General features: G+C 56.1%; 2 protein-coding genes and 1 long non-coding RNA gene across 6 annotated transcripts; 2 read left to right on the top strand and 1 right to left on the bottom strand.

The window, feature by feature from the left end:
* The first annotated feature begins 2,788 nt into the window (after nucleotides 1-2,788).
* Nucleotides 2,789-6,597, top strand: FIS1 (fission, mitochondrial 1). The gene is made up of 5 exons (XM_077908095.1): nucleotides 2,789-2,948; nucleotides 3,831-3,963; nucleotides 5,347-5,423; nucleotides 5,872-5,977; nucleotides 6,292-6,597. The coding sequence occupies exons 1-5, from the start codon at nucleotides 2,904-2,906 to the stop codon at nucleotides 6,387-6,389; spliced, it is 459 nt and encodes a 152-aa protein (XP_077764221.1). The 5' UTR covers nucleotides 2,789-2,903; the 3' UTR covers nucleotides 6,390-6,597.
* Nucleotides 6,598-6,738: 141 nt separating this feature from the next.
* On the top strand, nucleotides 6,739-13,713 carry CLDN15 (claudin 15). 4 transcript variants are annotated; one of them, XM_077908089.1, is made up of 8 exons: nucleotides 6,739-7,883; nucleotides 8,028-8,166; nucleotides 8,516-8,970; nucleotides 10,994-11,099; nucleotides 11,642-11,806; nucleotides 12,763-12,844; nucleotides 12,938-13,054; nucleotides 13,280-13,713. In XM_077908089.1, exons 3-8 carry the CDS (start codon nucleotides 8,754-8,756, stop codon nucleotides 13,322-13,324), a joined length of 732 nt encoding a protein of 243 aa, XP_077764215.1. In that variant the 5' UTR covers nucleotides 6,739-7,883; nucleotides 8,028-8,166; nucleotides 8,516-8,753; the 3' UTR covers nucleotides 13,325-13,713. The 4 variants fall into 4 exon arrangements, with proteins under 4 accessions (XP_077764215.1, XP_077764214.1, XP_077764217.1 ...); XM_077908088.1 differs by having other exon boundaries at nucleotides 6,739-8,166; XM_077908091.1 differs by lacking the exon at nucleotides 10,994-11,099 and having other exon boundaries at nucleotides 6,739-8,166; nucleotides 11,711-11,806.
* On the bottom strand, nucleotides 12,017-13,094 carry LOC144319661 (uncharacterized). Its single transcript, XR_013385420.1, has 2 exons — nucleotides 12,963-13,094; nucleotides 12,017-12,559 (listed from the first exon to the last, which is right to left on the bottom strand). It is a non-coding gene; the product is annotated as an uncharacterized LOC144319661 (long non-coding RNA).
* Nucleotides 13,714-14,674: the final 961 nt, after the last annotated feature.

The following is a 14,674-nucleotide window of genomic DNA, read 5'->3' as shown; positions in this document are numbered from 1 at the left end:
ACACCAAGGACTGCAGGCCTGGGTGATGAACTCTGTACCTCCGAGGAGCTCGAGGCGCGGCGCCGGATCGAGGAAGGCTGTCCTGGAGGGTAACGGCCCCGGTGCTTGGTGAATGGAGAGCGTTCCGGGTGGAAGAACGGTGGCTGCCAGGAAAAGGTCTTGCCGTGCAGGACGTGAGGGTGCCTGGAGTTGAAGCTGGGAAGGTAAGCAGGGGCGACCCCGAAGGGCTTCGTGTGCGTGGTAACACATTTAAACAATGTTCCGCGTAGCCCAGACAGTATTTTTAAGCAGGACATACAAGCTCTGATTCGCACCCTTAAAATACAACACAGCCAGGCTGGGTTAGAGGAGGAAAAAAAAGCATGGTGACAGAATGGAGGTGGTAGTGGCCCGACATTCATTTATCCGTTAGCAATCTTGTCTCTTCTGTTGATGTAACTTGCATAAGAGAAGGACTGTGTCTGTTTAGTTCATTTCTCTTGCCCAGCATTCAGAAGAGTACGTGACACACAGTAGGCCCTGAATATTAGTTTGTTGGGTGGATGAATGAATGAATGAATGGGTGCAGGGTGGATAGGACTTAAGTGATTAGATAGCAAATGAGAGTGAGAAGTAGAGGTAAGCAATCACCGAAGACTAGAAGAACACAAATAGTGGAGCCCTGTTTAGTGGGTGTTTGGGCTGCCCACCAAGATGCTATAGGCCAAAAAGACCAGAGCAGGCCTGCAACCAGTGTAGTCAAGGAAGGGGCCCAGGGCCCAGAATGTGCTAACAAGTACCAGTTCTAACTTTTAGTCCCAGCAACAAAAAATGTCAGTTTCCCTTCTGCCCACTTAGAGGACCAAATTTGAGAAGTGGATGCTTTTGTTTTGTTTTGAATATTATCATCCACATGCAAAGAATCCAAATGACTGTGCCTTTAAGACTGTTTGTTATTTCATTATATTGATGTATCCTCATTTAATAAAACCATTCCCTGGTGTTGTTTGTTGTTTGTTTACTTCCAGAGATAATGCAGGAATGAATGTCTTCATGTTTTGCCCTTCCTTCCTTCCTTCCTTCCTTCCTTCCTTCCTTCCTTTCTTTTTGTTTATGTTTTTGTTTTTGCTTTTGTTGAATATTTCTACAGGAATAGATTACTAGTCAGATAATATTACATCTTTTAGCTCTTACTACATATTCCTTTATTGCTTTCCAAAGAGTTAATGATGGCAACAGAAATATTTACTTATGCAACATTTACAAATTGAGTATCTACTGGTGGTGAGCCCTGAGTTGGGCCCTAAGTGCATCATAGGAGCAACAGAGACATAGACCCTACTCTCATGTAGCTTCTAGTCTCAAATGAGAGGGTGTCATCCATCAAGTTATCACACAAATGTATAATTACAAACTGACAAATAGTGTGAATTTAAAATACTGGCCACTACCCAAGACTGTGAAACCAGTATTACAATATCAGCAGCATTGGTGGTAGTTTGTGGGGTTTCATTTTTAATCTTCCTACTGTACTTGAAACAAATGGTTTCTCAGGATTGCTTTTCCTTCTAGGTTTCAAATTAACCTGAGTTGTTCCTAGTTTACCCTGGTGCTTAAGGGAAGTCCTCTACTGTATATCACCAAAATTTTACAAATTTACACCTGAATTTCTTCAAGATGAATAGCAGAGTGTACTTAGGAACTTGTCCTATCCTCTCCTCTTCATTCTTTAACAGACTCCCCATATCAAAGTCATTTCATTTGGAGCTAAGTAGAGAATATCCCTTGCTGACCTAACTCACAAGGCTATTAAGAGAATTAAAATAGATAAATAAATAAAGGGGCTTTGCAAACATGAAAGGTGTTTGGATCACAATTCCCTGCATTTGCATCCCCCTCTTTACTATGTTCACTTTATTTCATGTCTATTTGACAAATATTTATTGGACCTCAATCTTGTGCCAGGTGCTAGGGATGCAAAGATAAATAAGATCCAGGCTCTGTCCTCATGGAACTTACACTGTGCCCTGGAGCACTGTGGGTGAAGGTGAAAAGAATGAAAGTCACTACCTACCCAGTCCCCTCACTGCACAGCACAGGTGCCAGAGGAGTGAACATTTACCTTTCCCATGTTTTGATGTTCCTGCCCATGACCCACAGCACATCTTCCCCCTCAGGCACACCCAAAGGATGCTCTAAGTATTAAAAGATTGGACCATCTCTACAAGTAATGGGGTAACAGCTTTTCTTTAAATGCACATTTTAAGATTTTTATTTATTTATTTATTTTACATTTTAAGATTTCCATAGTATCCCCTATTCATATGTATTCCAGTCTCTGGGTGTATGGTTAACAGGTCCAGTTGTCAATCCTCTCGTAAGTCAGCAGAGGCCCTAAAAACCTTGGTACCAGGTTATGGTTTTGTGACAGGCACCCAAATGTAACGTAGCCTCCAATTTCCTAGACTTAGAGGGGGTGAGGCCGGAGGGGAAGTGATCCCCCAAACTTCAAGATCATGCCAGGTTCTCCACCATCCTTTTTCTGTTTTTCCAGCCCAAGGGCTAACCACCAAGACATAGGCCCAAACTCTATTAAGGCAGCCTCGGTGGAGGAGGGCACACGCGCGGCACCCGCGAGGACAAACGTGGGACTTAGAGCTGTCGGCAGGTGGGGGAACAAGGTGGTCCGGTCGGAGCGTGCGCATTAGTGCCCCAAGGTGTGCGCTGACGGCGCTGGGAGGAAGGGGCGGGGCGCCACCGGCAGTGGGCGGGCTTGGCATCAGCTGCGTGAGGTGATTGGCTCTGCGCTGGGGAGGGGGCCTACTTCCGCCGGACGACGGAAGTGGCTCTCCAGCCCTGCCAGTAGGCCATGGAGACGGTGGCACAGTAGCGACTTAGGTGTGAGGATTGCAGGGGCGGCGGCCATGGAGGCCGTACTGAACGAGCTGGTGTCTGTGGACGACCTGCTGGTGAGGCCTGGCCCCGAGGGAGGGAAAGGGAACCTTCGGACGGGCGGGTCCCGAGGAGAGTCCGGTTGGGGCCAGACCCTCTACCCAGCATCAGTTTAGCCTAGAGAAGCCGAACTACGGCTCCCGGCATCCTCTGCAGCGCCCGGCCCCTGCCCGGTGGTTCTACTTTGTCGCGTACCCTAATGGGAGTTGTAGTTTCCCGGGCCACCACGCCCCAGACTCAGGGCCTGCTTGTCTGGCGTGGAAAGGCTGACAGGTTCTGGGCTCGTGCAGGAGTTAGGTCAGAGTGCGGACACCTTCTTCCCCCCTCCCCACCCCACTATTCCTTTAGTGTCGGGAGAGTATAGAGACTACCTTGAAGTTTCATATAATGCGGCACGGTGCTAAATGCATTGCAGGTCGTATCTCAATTTTTGTAGCTCTAGGAGGTGGCCACTGTTTTAATTCCCATTTTGCAGATAAGAAAAGGTCCAGACCCGACCAGGGGGCTGGTTGGGGGAAGCAGCCACCGACGAGGGATCGCGTGGGCTGTTGTCGAGCAGTTCTGACAGCATGTTTACTGTTTAGCCGCTCCCGGTCAGCTGGTTCCGGAGCGGTGCCTGGAGCCGCCACCAGGTGGCCCTTCCGCTCGGTACCACTAGGGGGAGGGACACGGACCAGGGTACTGTCCAAGGAGACAGCCCGCCGCTAAGAAGCAGGATGCCTGGGTCTGGGTCCAAGGGATTAAGGTAGCAGAACCTGGGAGGCCAGATGTCAAGATCCGCGAGGGAAATGTGGCAGAGACTGTGGAAGATGGGGTGTGACTGGGAAATGGACACGCAGGGCCTGGTAGAGAATGGCGTGCCTCTTCATTTCTAAATGACTCCTCCTCTCCTATGGCAGAAGTTTGAAAAGAAATTTCAATCTGAGAAGGCAGCAGGCTCCGTGTCCAAGAGCACGCAGTTTGAGTATGCCTGGTGCCTGGTGCGCAGCAAGTACAACGACGACATCCGTAAAGGCATCGCATTGCTGGAGGGTGAGGTGCTAGGCTACGCGGCTCTCCCCTTCTCTGCCGCCATGGCCTCGTTCACTCCCTCCATCTAAAGTGCTGGGATCCCTTTTCAACATGGGACCCTAGAGGAGTCACCTCACAGTTAGTTTCCCATAAACACCTGCAACAAAGGGCTGCCCCTTAGCCTGGCTTCTCCCAGTGTGCTTTTGGCTAATTACCACCTCATCCCTGTTTTGCCAGTCAGCGCAGGACAGTCCCAGCAGGACTTAGGCGATCTGGTAGTTGACCATAAGGAACTTGTTAGAGGTCACACAGCTAATGAATTAGTGGCTGAATTAGGACTAGAAGCGCCTGTCTTGTGTGTCCCAGTCCCTTGCTCCTTGTCCCCACCATGTTGCTTATTCAGCAGCTGTTGAAAATTTTTCACGAGGGTGGCGTGGAAGAAGTGCAGAAGACAGTCTCCAAAACCTGTGAGCAGATGGTCCTTTTTTTTATTGGAATCCTACTTCCCCTTGGTTTGGGATGGGTCACCATTTGTCAGAGGTACGCAGCACATGAGCTTTAAATTTCTCTGTGCCCTGCATCCCCTTTCTCTTGGTCAGTAATCATGTACTAAAATGGTGTACAGCCAAAAGGTGGCCATGGTAAATCTATGAAAACAAGAATCTTTTCTGATGCAAATCACTTCCACCTATGTTTGCCCCTTTTGCTCATTCAGATTTTTCAGGTTTCCTGCAGAGCAGTGCACAGCTGTAGGTGTGGTCTCCTAAGCATCGCCAGTCCTGTTGAGGAGACAGGACAGACACTTGGGAAGATTTGTCAACACTTGCCAAACTACTTAGCCACACAGATCCCATTGCACAGCATACAACTGAGCACATAAGCCTATGAGAAGTCCCTGAATTAGGAGAGAGTCAGGTTGCATCATTCAGGGAATGCTAATTGAAGATGAGTTTCTTTCTTTCTTTCTTTTTTTTTTTTTTTTTTTTTTTGAAGATGAGTTTCAAGTTGCTTTTTTTAAAGGGGGAGGGAGTGCAGACTTACTTGAACACTAATCTGGGCAGCAAACAAGGGCAGTGAGAATGCACAGCAGGTGCCAAAGTGAGTCAAGATGCCTTTGGCTTCTCCAGTGCCTTGATTTCCTCTCAGTTTACTGAGATGAACCAGAGCTGACAGCAGTATTGAGATCAGGGTGTTGATCACCCCGGTGTCCAGCAGCCTGGGTCCACACTGCCTGAGAGGTCCGACTGGGAAGTCGAGAGTCACTGGAACTGAAACGGAAGCTCAGGACAGTGACTTTCTCCCCGGATCATACAGGGAGTCAGAGAGTGGAAGGGGTCCCTGACACACAAGCACTAGGAAAGGTGAGAAGTAGTTTTCACCCTCTTCCCTTCCCACCTTCCCTAGAACTGCTGCCCAAGGGGAGTAAAGAGGAGCAGCGGGATTATGTCTTCTACCTGGCTGTGGGGAATTACCGGCTCAAGGTAAGGCAGATTGCCCCTTTTCCTACCCCTCCCTACTTGGGTGGGCCACCGGCATCCTCTCATTTCTCCACCAGGGGAGAGCCCTGGCCATTGGGAAGGCCGAAGAGGGCCATGGGCAGGGGGTACAGAGGTGCAGGGTGATGGCAGGCCAGGTCACTGAGGGAAAGTGAGAGCCGAAGGATCCAACTGCCAAGGGTGTGGGGAGCAAGGTGACCTCAGGTTGGGGTGCAACCCCAAGCCTTGGGTTGTTATCTCCCCCATCTTATCACCCCCACACAGTTGGGATTGTTTGTGGACTCTACTCCGTTGGGTGGGGCTGGACTAGACTACAGGAGGAGGTAGAGAGGGAGGAGCCCCCAGGGCCAGCAAAAGGAAGGCCACTCGGATGGGCAGGAGGAGTGCTAGAATACTGAGGGTGTGTGTGTCTGTGTGTTTTCCCTGAGTGCAGGAATATGAGAAGGCACTAAAGTATGTGCGGGGGCTGCTACAGACAGAGCCCCAGAACAACCAGGCCAAGGAACTGGAACGGCTCATTGACAAGGCCATGAAGAAAGGTGAACCCTTCCTCTCTGCCCCCTCCACTTCCTACACTTCCTACTCTCCTGTCTGCCGGGCCCCGTCATCACCCCCGGGTGCCGCTGGGCTCTTGGTTAAGTCCAAGTCCTTCCCCCAGGCCTGGGCTCTCTGGTTTCCCTTGAGATGAGCCCCCTACCCCACGCCCCCACCCCCCACCCCACCCCCCGCCAAGCACTTCCCTCTTGGTCCCTCCAAGCCTTGGATCCCCTCACCTCATGACATCTGTTGAGGAGCATCAGGTAGGGTTCCTGGGGGTGCTGGGCTCCTGACAGTCTCCCGTTTCCCTTCCTAGATGGACTAGTGGGCATGGCCATTGTCGGAGGCATGGCCCTGGGCGTGGCGGGCCTGGCTGGACTCATCGGACTTGCTGTATCCAAGTCCAAATCCTGAATGAGACCACACCTCCACCTCTGCCCAGGGATATGTTGGAGACTGTAGAGGACAGTCGAAGAGGGGGGACCCGTCCATCCTTGCTGTCCTTTCCGTACCCTGTCACTGCCCACCGGCCTTCATTCTTCTTTCCCCAGAGAATTGTCCAACAGCCCCAAACCATGTGCTCCGGAATGAGTGTAAATAAAACTGGGCCTTGGCTTGGGAACTGCTGTTTCTGTGTTGAGGAAGGGGCGGGCTCCACTAGGCCTAAGGGTGGGGGTGCCCCGGGGTCCTTTCTTGCCTGCTGTGGCTGGTGTGGGCTTCGTCTTTGTCTGCCAAGCTGCCCAGACCCCACACCCTTCCTTCCTCTTCCCACCCCCCACCTCCAAAGCTGGCAGCACCGAGACAGGGATGAGGCCTCGAATGGTGCTTGAATCCCAGGAAAGAGCAGTGAGTGGAGGCGGGAGGGCAGAGTGGAGGGAACAGGCCAGGATTTATGTGTCCGTCTCCTTTGACCCACACAGCTGCATCTCAGCACGTGGACTTTTCCACACCAGGGGGGCCCCCACTCCATTTCCGCCAAAACCTCCGCCCTTCCCTCCTTTTGTCTTCCTGTGGCCCCCTCCCTGTCCCCCCCTCTATCCTCCCCACCACCCAACTCCCACCCCTGTCCCCTTAGGGGAGGGGCTGCTGCCCAGAGGCAGGAATAGGCATTTGGCATGGGGTCATCAGAGTTCTGGAGAAAAGTTTACGAACTTAGGACATCCCAGCTGTAGGCTCAGAGATGGAAGGTCGGGACCCAGTCCCCACCCAGCCTGCTTGGCCCCACACCCGCCTCGTGCCAGGCTCAGCGTGGGCCTGTCTTGCTTCACTGCATACCTCTCGTTCCACAGCCAAGCCAGCCTAGCCTGGAGGGATTGAGGAGGCACCTGAGGGGAGCTCAGGGGAGCCTGACACCGAGAGGGGGGCCATGGGGTGGGGGAATACACTTGGCCGAGTGATGTGGTGCTGCCTGGGGGTAGCCTCCGTCCCCTGTCCCTGGAGACTGAGCCGCTGCTGTGCTTGCAGGAGAGCAGAGCTGCCCTGGCTTGGCCTAGGGGTAGGAAATGATACTGTCCACACCGGGACAGGTGCTTAGCCTTGGCTTGGGGTGGGGACCCGGAGGTTTTGAATCCATCATAATTAATAGAGCTGATGACAGTTCTGATAACCGAGCAGCTTAGATTACCCATAGGATCACATTCTGGGCTTGTGGTTTATCCTCCTCAGTGGCCCTTGGCAGTAAGATCAAGCTCGGTGCCGAGAGTCAAAGATCAGCACAACAAGCGGGGAAGCAACCCACTGGTGGCCTCAGCCCAGGCCTGCAGTACCCGGACCCGGGGTGGTCACCGAGGAGGGAGCGTTTCAACTTGCAGGAGCTTTTGATCTGGGGTCACAGGCGAGGAAGCTGGTTCTAGCTCACAGAAGCAGAAACAATCTCAGCACAGGGCTGACTGCACGCCTGGGTCCCTGGTAAATGGTGGGTCTGGTTTGATTCTGGGTTGGTTGGACTCCAGGGCAGTGGGTTTCTCCCAGATACCCTGTTCCCTTATCCAACCATCATCTTCCTTGGAGGAAGGAAACCCTGGGTCTTTTGTGTTTCTTTTTTCTTTTTAGATTTTATTTATTCATGAAAGAGAGAGGCAGTGACATAGGCAGAGGGAGAAACTGGCTCCATGCAGGGAGCCCGATGTGGGACCCCAGGATCATGCCCTGAGCCGAAGGCAGACAGACGCTCAATCGCTGAGCCACCCAGGTGTCCCCATCTTTTGCATTTCTTAAACTCTTCTCACCAACATCTGGGAGGGTGGCTCTGCTCCTCAGCTGCTGCCCTACCAGAGGTCTGTCTGTGGGCACTCTGTCTCTGCCTCTCCGTCACCCTCTTCTCCCATGTTCTGGCCCCCGATGAAAGCTGAGTCAGACATGCTTCCCCTTGGCTCCCACCGCCTCCCATGGGGGCCCCTCCTTGGCCATATCCGTTAGTCACTCCCAGAAGTCCTCTCCGCCCCCCTCCTGGGGCGGGGAGCCCAGAGCAGCCCAGAGGCTGGGGGAGGGGGTGGACTTTTGGCCCGTTTCGTTTATTCCCTCCATCTCTTCGTCAACAGCTGCCTGGTGCTCTAGGCTCATTCCTCTGCCCGGACCTTCCGGGAAGCAAAGAGCCAGAGAGAGGGCCGGGGCCAGAAACCAAGAGATAGACCTGAAGCCCAGACTGCCGCTGGCCCCCCTTTCTCTCCAGCTTGCCTGAGCAGTCCAGCTTAGCCGAAGCTTCTCAAGTTCCCCTGGGGCTCAGCCCCTCCCCTTCTCTGGGGCCCCAGGCGCCCCCCCAGGGCCCTGCATCCCACCATGTCGGTGGCTGTGGAGACCTTCGGCTTCTTCATGGCAGCCCTGGGGTTGCTGATGCTGGGGGTGACCCTGCCAAACAGCTACTGGCGAGTGTCCACCGTGCACGGGAGCGTCATCACCACCAACACCATCTTCGAGAACCTCTGGTTTAGCTGTGCCACCGACTCCCTAGGAGTCTACAGCTGCCGGGAGTTTCCGTCCTTGCTGGCTCTCTCTGGTATGGGATGGGGAGAGCTCCAGGGGGTAGAGGGTGGCAGGAGGCTGGGGGAGGGAGAGACCCCTGGGGAGGGTGGGTGCTGCCCATGGTCGGGCTTTGGGCACTGTACTAGTAAGGGAGGCCTAGATCAAGCTGGGAGGTGCTTGGGAGTGCTGGGGGCAGCCCCCTTTCTGGAACTGCAGTAGGGACCTCATCCCACGTGTCCCCCTGCCCTAATGTGACACACCTAGTGGTTACAAGTGCAGGCACCAGGGTCAGCCTGATGGGTGCACTTTGCTAGCTCTGTGCCCCAGGCAGGTGATAAAATGAGCTTCATTTTTCCCACCTGTAGAATCCGAGTAACAGCACTGGCTCAGGGGACGGTTATGTGTTGGGATAAAACATACGGAACGTTAGCATGTTGTGTTAGCCTAGTACAAACACGACTGATTTCAGCATCTTAGCGCTGGGGTGGGAATGCAGGGGTTTGTGGGATGCAGAGGGTGCCCTGTCTTGGGTTCTTGGGGCTGAGACACTTAAGAGCCTCAGGCTCTGGCGGGGGCACCCGTCCCACTGCCATGGTGAGTTCTAAAGGGCCCTTTTAAAGGGAGTCTCCCTGCAGCTCAGCATCCACTGGAAGCAGGTAGGGGTGTGTGCTGTGCGTGTGTTTGGTGTTCTCAGGCAGTGTATTTTTGTAGTATTTTGAAGCGGCTGGAGCCTACAGCTCTTTTGACCCAGAAAGGTTCCCCCTGGTGGTGGTAGCATCTTCCTGCTTCCCGCTCACCCTAGGAGTAGCCACCAGCATGCCCCAGGGGGGTCCCCCTTCCGCCCCAAGCCCCACAGCGAGAGGGGAAGATCAGAGCCATCTTGCTCTCGTCCCGTACTGCAGGTGCAGGGTATGGACAGAACTAACGCCAACACTGGGTTTGGAAATCCCCCAGGAATGCCAGAGATGCTCTGAGAAGTTAGGGGATCTGTGTGGGTCTCTGGGCCCCCACTGTTCCCAGAATCTCCTGAGACAGCAGTGGGGGCGTCATGCCTTCATCCCTCTTCCCAGGACTTAAGGCAGGTGCCCCCCAAAGCTCCCTATAAAGCTGAGTACCGTCTAGGCCAGAAGCACAGAAGGCTGGGTGGCCAGAGGGGGCCTGGGAGGCAGCCAGCCCAGCAGCCACAGCCCTTCCCTCCTCACCCACCCTCACCCACCCTCACCCACCCTCACCTACCCCGTGGTTTGAGGAGGGGCCTTTGCTGTGAGCCTGTCCGCCAGAGAAGGGCCCCGCTTGGAACTGCTGACGGAGCGGTAGGAGCATTCTTGAGGCGAAGGGGGGGGGGATGCTGCCCCGTATGGGGGGTCATCCGGGTCCCAGCCATGGTGCTGGGTTCCTCCCTCAGTGCTGTCTACGATAGCCTGGTTGTGCCAGGGTTAGCGGCCTCGTCTTACTGGAAAGCCGCAAGGACGAGCGTTAACCCGCCCAGAGTCCCACAGGTGGTAGGGGGGCTGGAACCCAGGTAGCCGACACTTCCAGGGTGATTCTGGTCCTGAAGGGGGTCCTGACTCTCATTTTTTAATCATGCCCAGCCCTTGCTCCCTGGGGGCCCATCAATAATCTCTCCCTTGTCTACCCTGGCTGCCTGGGGACCCAGAGCTGGTCAGCCCCGGGTAGAGTCGTGGGTAGAGTGGCGTGGATGAATGTGTGTGTAGAGGAGGCAGGGGAGAGGGCGGGAACTCCAGAGGGAGTGGCTGGGAGTGAGAACGCGCTCCAGGGAACTTTGTCCCTCCTCCCAACCGCCAGCCCCGGGCCACTTCACATCTTCCTGGCAGGGACCCAGCCTCTCCTTTAGCACCGTGGCGCGGCCCCACCCGGGAAGGGGAGCAAGGTCCTTGGAGTGCTTGGCAACTATCAAAGACAGAGAAGGGGGAAGGGGACCAGGAACGAAGCTGGCTGTTTCCTTCAGCTTTGACAAAGGGGAATCTGAGGCACCAAACATAACATGAACTAGACGGGCTTGGATTGTTCCTGCGCCCAGGTATCCCACTTTGCAGATCAGAAATGGCCTTCATCCTGTGACTCATGGGCCAGTGCTGCCCCCTGCTGGTTGCTTCGGGAGAAAGCTCAGTTCAGGCTGCCCAGGGCTGTGCCAGGCACCAGGTGGGACCCAGAGAGAAGCAGATGTGGGCAAGGGGCTGGGGCGCTTGAGTGCAATTTCTGTAATTCACAACAGAGCGTGGTGGCGACCTAACAGAGCAGTGTTATCAGCTGGGGGTGATTTTGTCCCTCAGGGATCATTTGATAGTGTCTAAGCATTTTGATTGTCCCTCTTGGGGCAGATTGTTGCTGACACCTCATGAATAGAAGCCAGGGATGCTGCTGAACGTCCCACAATGCACAGATGACCCCCCAGAACAGAGCATCATCTGGCCAAAGTGTCAGCAGTGTCAGGGAGAAAACCCATCATGAAGCGCCCCAAAGCCAGGTGCAGGGGGAGCAAGGGTTGAGATTCCTTGAGGCTGAGGTGAGGTCCTGGGAAGGAGACCCCATCAGCCAAATAGGGCCTGAAGGGGAAGGAGAGGACTTGAGGGCCTTTATGGGCTAAGACCCAAACAGGGGCTGGTTGTATGTAAGGGGCTGGTTTAGTGGTGGAGCGGGAAGGGGCCAGCTTAGGGACCCATGGCTGCGCCCCACCTCCCCAGGGTACCTCCAGGCCTGCCGGGCGCTCATGATCACCGCCATCTTCCTGGGCTTCCTGGGCCTCTTCCTAGGCATGGTGGGGCTGCGCTGCATAAACATTGGGGGCATGGAGCTCTCCAGGAAGGCCAAGCTGGCGGCCACCGCAGGGGTCCTACACATACTGGCTGGTAACGGGGGGAAGGTGGTGGGTGTGCCCTGCGTTGTGTGTGTGTGTGTGTGGGGGGGGGCTTCCCGGGATTCCCTGTCCTCTCCAGCTTGCCACTCCCAGTGCGTGTCTCACCTTCCCCGTGACAGACACCTGCCCTCCCTGCCCAGTCTTCCCTCTTCCCCTGCTCACACCAGCCTCACTCATGCTCACCAACTCTCTTGACTACAAATCAATCCATCAGCAACGTTTATTGAGCACCAACTAGGAGCCAGGTATGAGTGAGGTGTGAGAGGGACCCCAAAGGTGAGTGAGCATCTGCCCCCAGAGCTTACAGCCAGCCTGGGAAGGTCAGAGTCAGGGGTGTACGTGCAAACCCACAGCAAAGAGGAACGATACTGTAGGACTGGCCATCTTTTCAGTCTGTAAAACACCCGCATCCATCGCCTCACCACAAGCCCGCGAAGTAGGGTGGGCGCGGCCTCCTCCCAGCTGTGGAAACAGGCTCAGAAAGCTCAGGTGACTTACTGGAGGAGCCCCCGGAGAGGGCCAAGGCTGGAGGTCTCACAGTAGTCCAGGGGTCTCACTGGCCTCACGCCTTCACTGCCCTGAGTGGCAAAGGCCTGTCCCAGGCTGGAGGGTGTGGGGGTTGGGGAGGCCGAAGCAACAGGCATCAGGGCAAGCTTCGCAGACAATTGCTGCGGCAGCTGGACTTTCCAGGATGGGCAGGATTTGGATGGGGCAGATTCCACGTGAGTCAGCTCTGATCAAGACGCTAGGCAGGTCGGGGATAAAGAACGGACCAGGGGAGAGCCTGGGAGACTAGACATGAAAGAGGGGCTGCCCTCGGGACCCTAGGAGACAGAAGGGCCAGGACCTAGGGAGGGACGGCAACTTGCTCTTGGACTTGCGCCGCCCCCCCCCCCCCCCCCCCCGCCGGGCCTGGGGCTGGAGCGTGGCCCTCCTCTCCTTCCCCAGGATTCTGCGGGATGGTGGCCATCTCCTGGTACGCCTTCAACATCACCCGGGAATTCTTCGACCCTTTGTATCCGGGGACCAAGTGAGTATGGGAGCCCCGCCCTGGGGGGTCCTTGGGTGGGTGGGACGCGGCCGGGCCCGAGCCAGCGCCGCCGCGCACCGTCCCTGTCCCCAGGTACGAGCTGGGCCCCGCCCTCTACCTGGGCTGGAGCGCCTCCCTTCTCGCCATCCTGGGCGGCGTCTGCCTCGGCTCCGGCTGCTGCCGCGCTCCCGACGCGACCCCGGCCCCCAGGTAAGGGCGGGGCGGCGGGGGCGGCCAGGATGGGGGACGGCAGGGGCGGCGGCCGGGATGGGGGGCGGCGGCCGGGATGGGGGGCGGCAGCCGGGGTGGGGGGCGGGGGCGGCGGCCGGGATGGGGGGCGGCGGCGGCGGGGGCGGCCGAGATGGGGGGCGGCCGGGATGGGGGGCGGCCGGGATGGGGGGCGCGCCTCCGCTGACCCAGGCCCCGCTGACCCAGGCTCCCCTACGATGCCTCCGCGGCGCGGTCCCCCGGCCTCGTTGACCGCCTGCGCCCCGCGGCCTCGGACGAAGAAGGCGACAGCACCTTTGGCAAATACGGGAAGAACGCTTACGTGTAGGACGCCGGTGGACCCCTTTCCCTCCGCCTTGCCGGGAGCCGAGCGAGGCCGCGCTGACCGCGGCTGCGGGCCACGCCCCGACTCCGCCCCGCGCCCGGAAGCCACGCCCAGCTCCGGCCACGCCCCCTCCGCCTCCCGCCGCGGCCACGCCCCCTCCGCCTGGCCAAGATCCCGCCTCCTGAGAACTCAGCTCAGACTCCTGGGGCGGGACCTTCTGGGTCTGGGCGCTGGTTGGCTGAGGGGGCGGAGGCGTCCCCGACGGTTTGTATTCTGTATAAATACATGCTTAAATAAATTTGTACTATGAACTGTCCAGGGATGGAGTGTGACAGGAAGTGGCTGGCCAAGCAATGGGTGACTGGGGTGGCCCCCAGGGTCGTCTCAGTCTCTGGACCCCAGGCTGCACCTGTCCCTCTGTCACCTCTGGACTGTCTCATCTGAAAAAGAGAGAAGCGGTTGCAAGTGATTTCAAGAGTGTGGCACTCCGAATTACCGACGAGAGTCCCCAAGGAGCAGACCGAGGGAGACACAGCTCTAGGAAGCTGGAAGCGGCAGAGATTTCCCCTGGCCAGCCTCAGATAACAAGTCATTCTCTTCTCTCGACCTTCCTCAAGGAGACAGCTGACCCTGAGCAGAGTCCCTTTAGCTGTGTCTAAGAGTGGACATCACAAATTGACAAACCCTTTGAAATTGTGTGTTAAATCAGCCAGGTCTGGTGCAGGCAGATTTTCCTGGGGAAAATTCAATGAGGACTTCCAGAAAGGCTCTGAATGTCTCTCCACGGAGGCTTGCGTATCGGTGCTGTGTGCATGGTGACTCCGTGGTGTCCAACTCGGACTCCGCACTGGGTCACGGACTGGCTTGGAGACAGGAGAACGAGGCCACAAGAGAAAGGCCTGGGGAAAAAAAAAAAAAAAAAAAAAGAAGCCTGGCGCCTGCTGGAAGGAGGGGGACTAGGACCGTACCCTAGCCCCAGCAGCGCTGACCTGGTGACCAGTCACTGGGGGTGGCCTGGGTTCCGATCCCGCCCCTTCTTTCTCTTTCATCCCATCCACTCACCTGCACGGACTGTCCCCCAGGATGTAGAGACCCCCACATCTGCATTCTAACTGGGCCCTCCTGAGCCTCAGAAGTGCATACACTCCCTGCCCCCTCCCCCCGCCCCGTGTGTTTTCCCCAGGCTGGGCAAAGTCATCAAATTCATCACTGCCATTTCCTGTCATTCCTGTGACCAGCATAGTTGACTCCTGAGTCGCACAACTTGACCTCAGTCA

The sequence above is a fragment of the Canis aureus genome, chromosome 8 (assembly GCF_053574225.1).
Source record: "Canis aureus isolate CA01 chromosome 8, VMU_Caureus_v.1.0, whole genome shotgun sequence".
In the NCBI taxonomy this organism is placed as follows: Eukaryota; Metazoa; Chordata; class Mammalia; order Carnivora; family Canidae; genus Canis; species Canis aureus.
This window is presented reverse-complemented; position numbering and strand designations above follow the sequence as displayed.

Coding starts and splice junctions, on each gene's coding strand:
- FIS1 (XM_077908095.1), top strand. CDS start 2,904: ATGGAGGCCGTACTGAACGAGCTGGTGTCTGTGGACGACCTGCTG. Junction 3,964..5,346: donor AGGCATCGCATTGCTGGAGG/GTGAGGTGCTAG, acceptor CACCTTCCCTAG/AACTGCTGCCCAAGGGGAGT. Junction 5,424..5,871: donor TGGGGAATTACCGGCTCAAG/GTAAGGCAGATT, acceptor CCCTGAGTGCAG/GAATATGAGAAGGCACTAAA.
- CLDN15 (XM_077908089.1), top strand. CDS start 8,754: ATGTCGGTGGCTGTGGAGACCTTCGGCTTCTTCATGGCAGCCCTGGGG. Junction 11,100..11,641: donor AGGGCTGTGCCAGGCACCAG/GTGGGACCCAGA, acceptor CCACCTCCCCAG/GGTACCTCCAGGCCTGCCGG. Junction 12,845..12,937: donor CCTTTGTATCCGGGGACCAA/GTGAGTATGGGA, acceptor CCCTGTCCCCAG/GTACGAGCTGGGCCCCGCCC.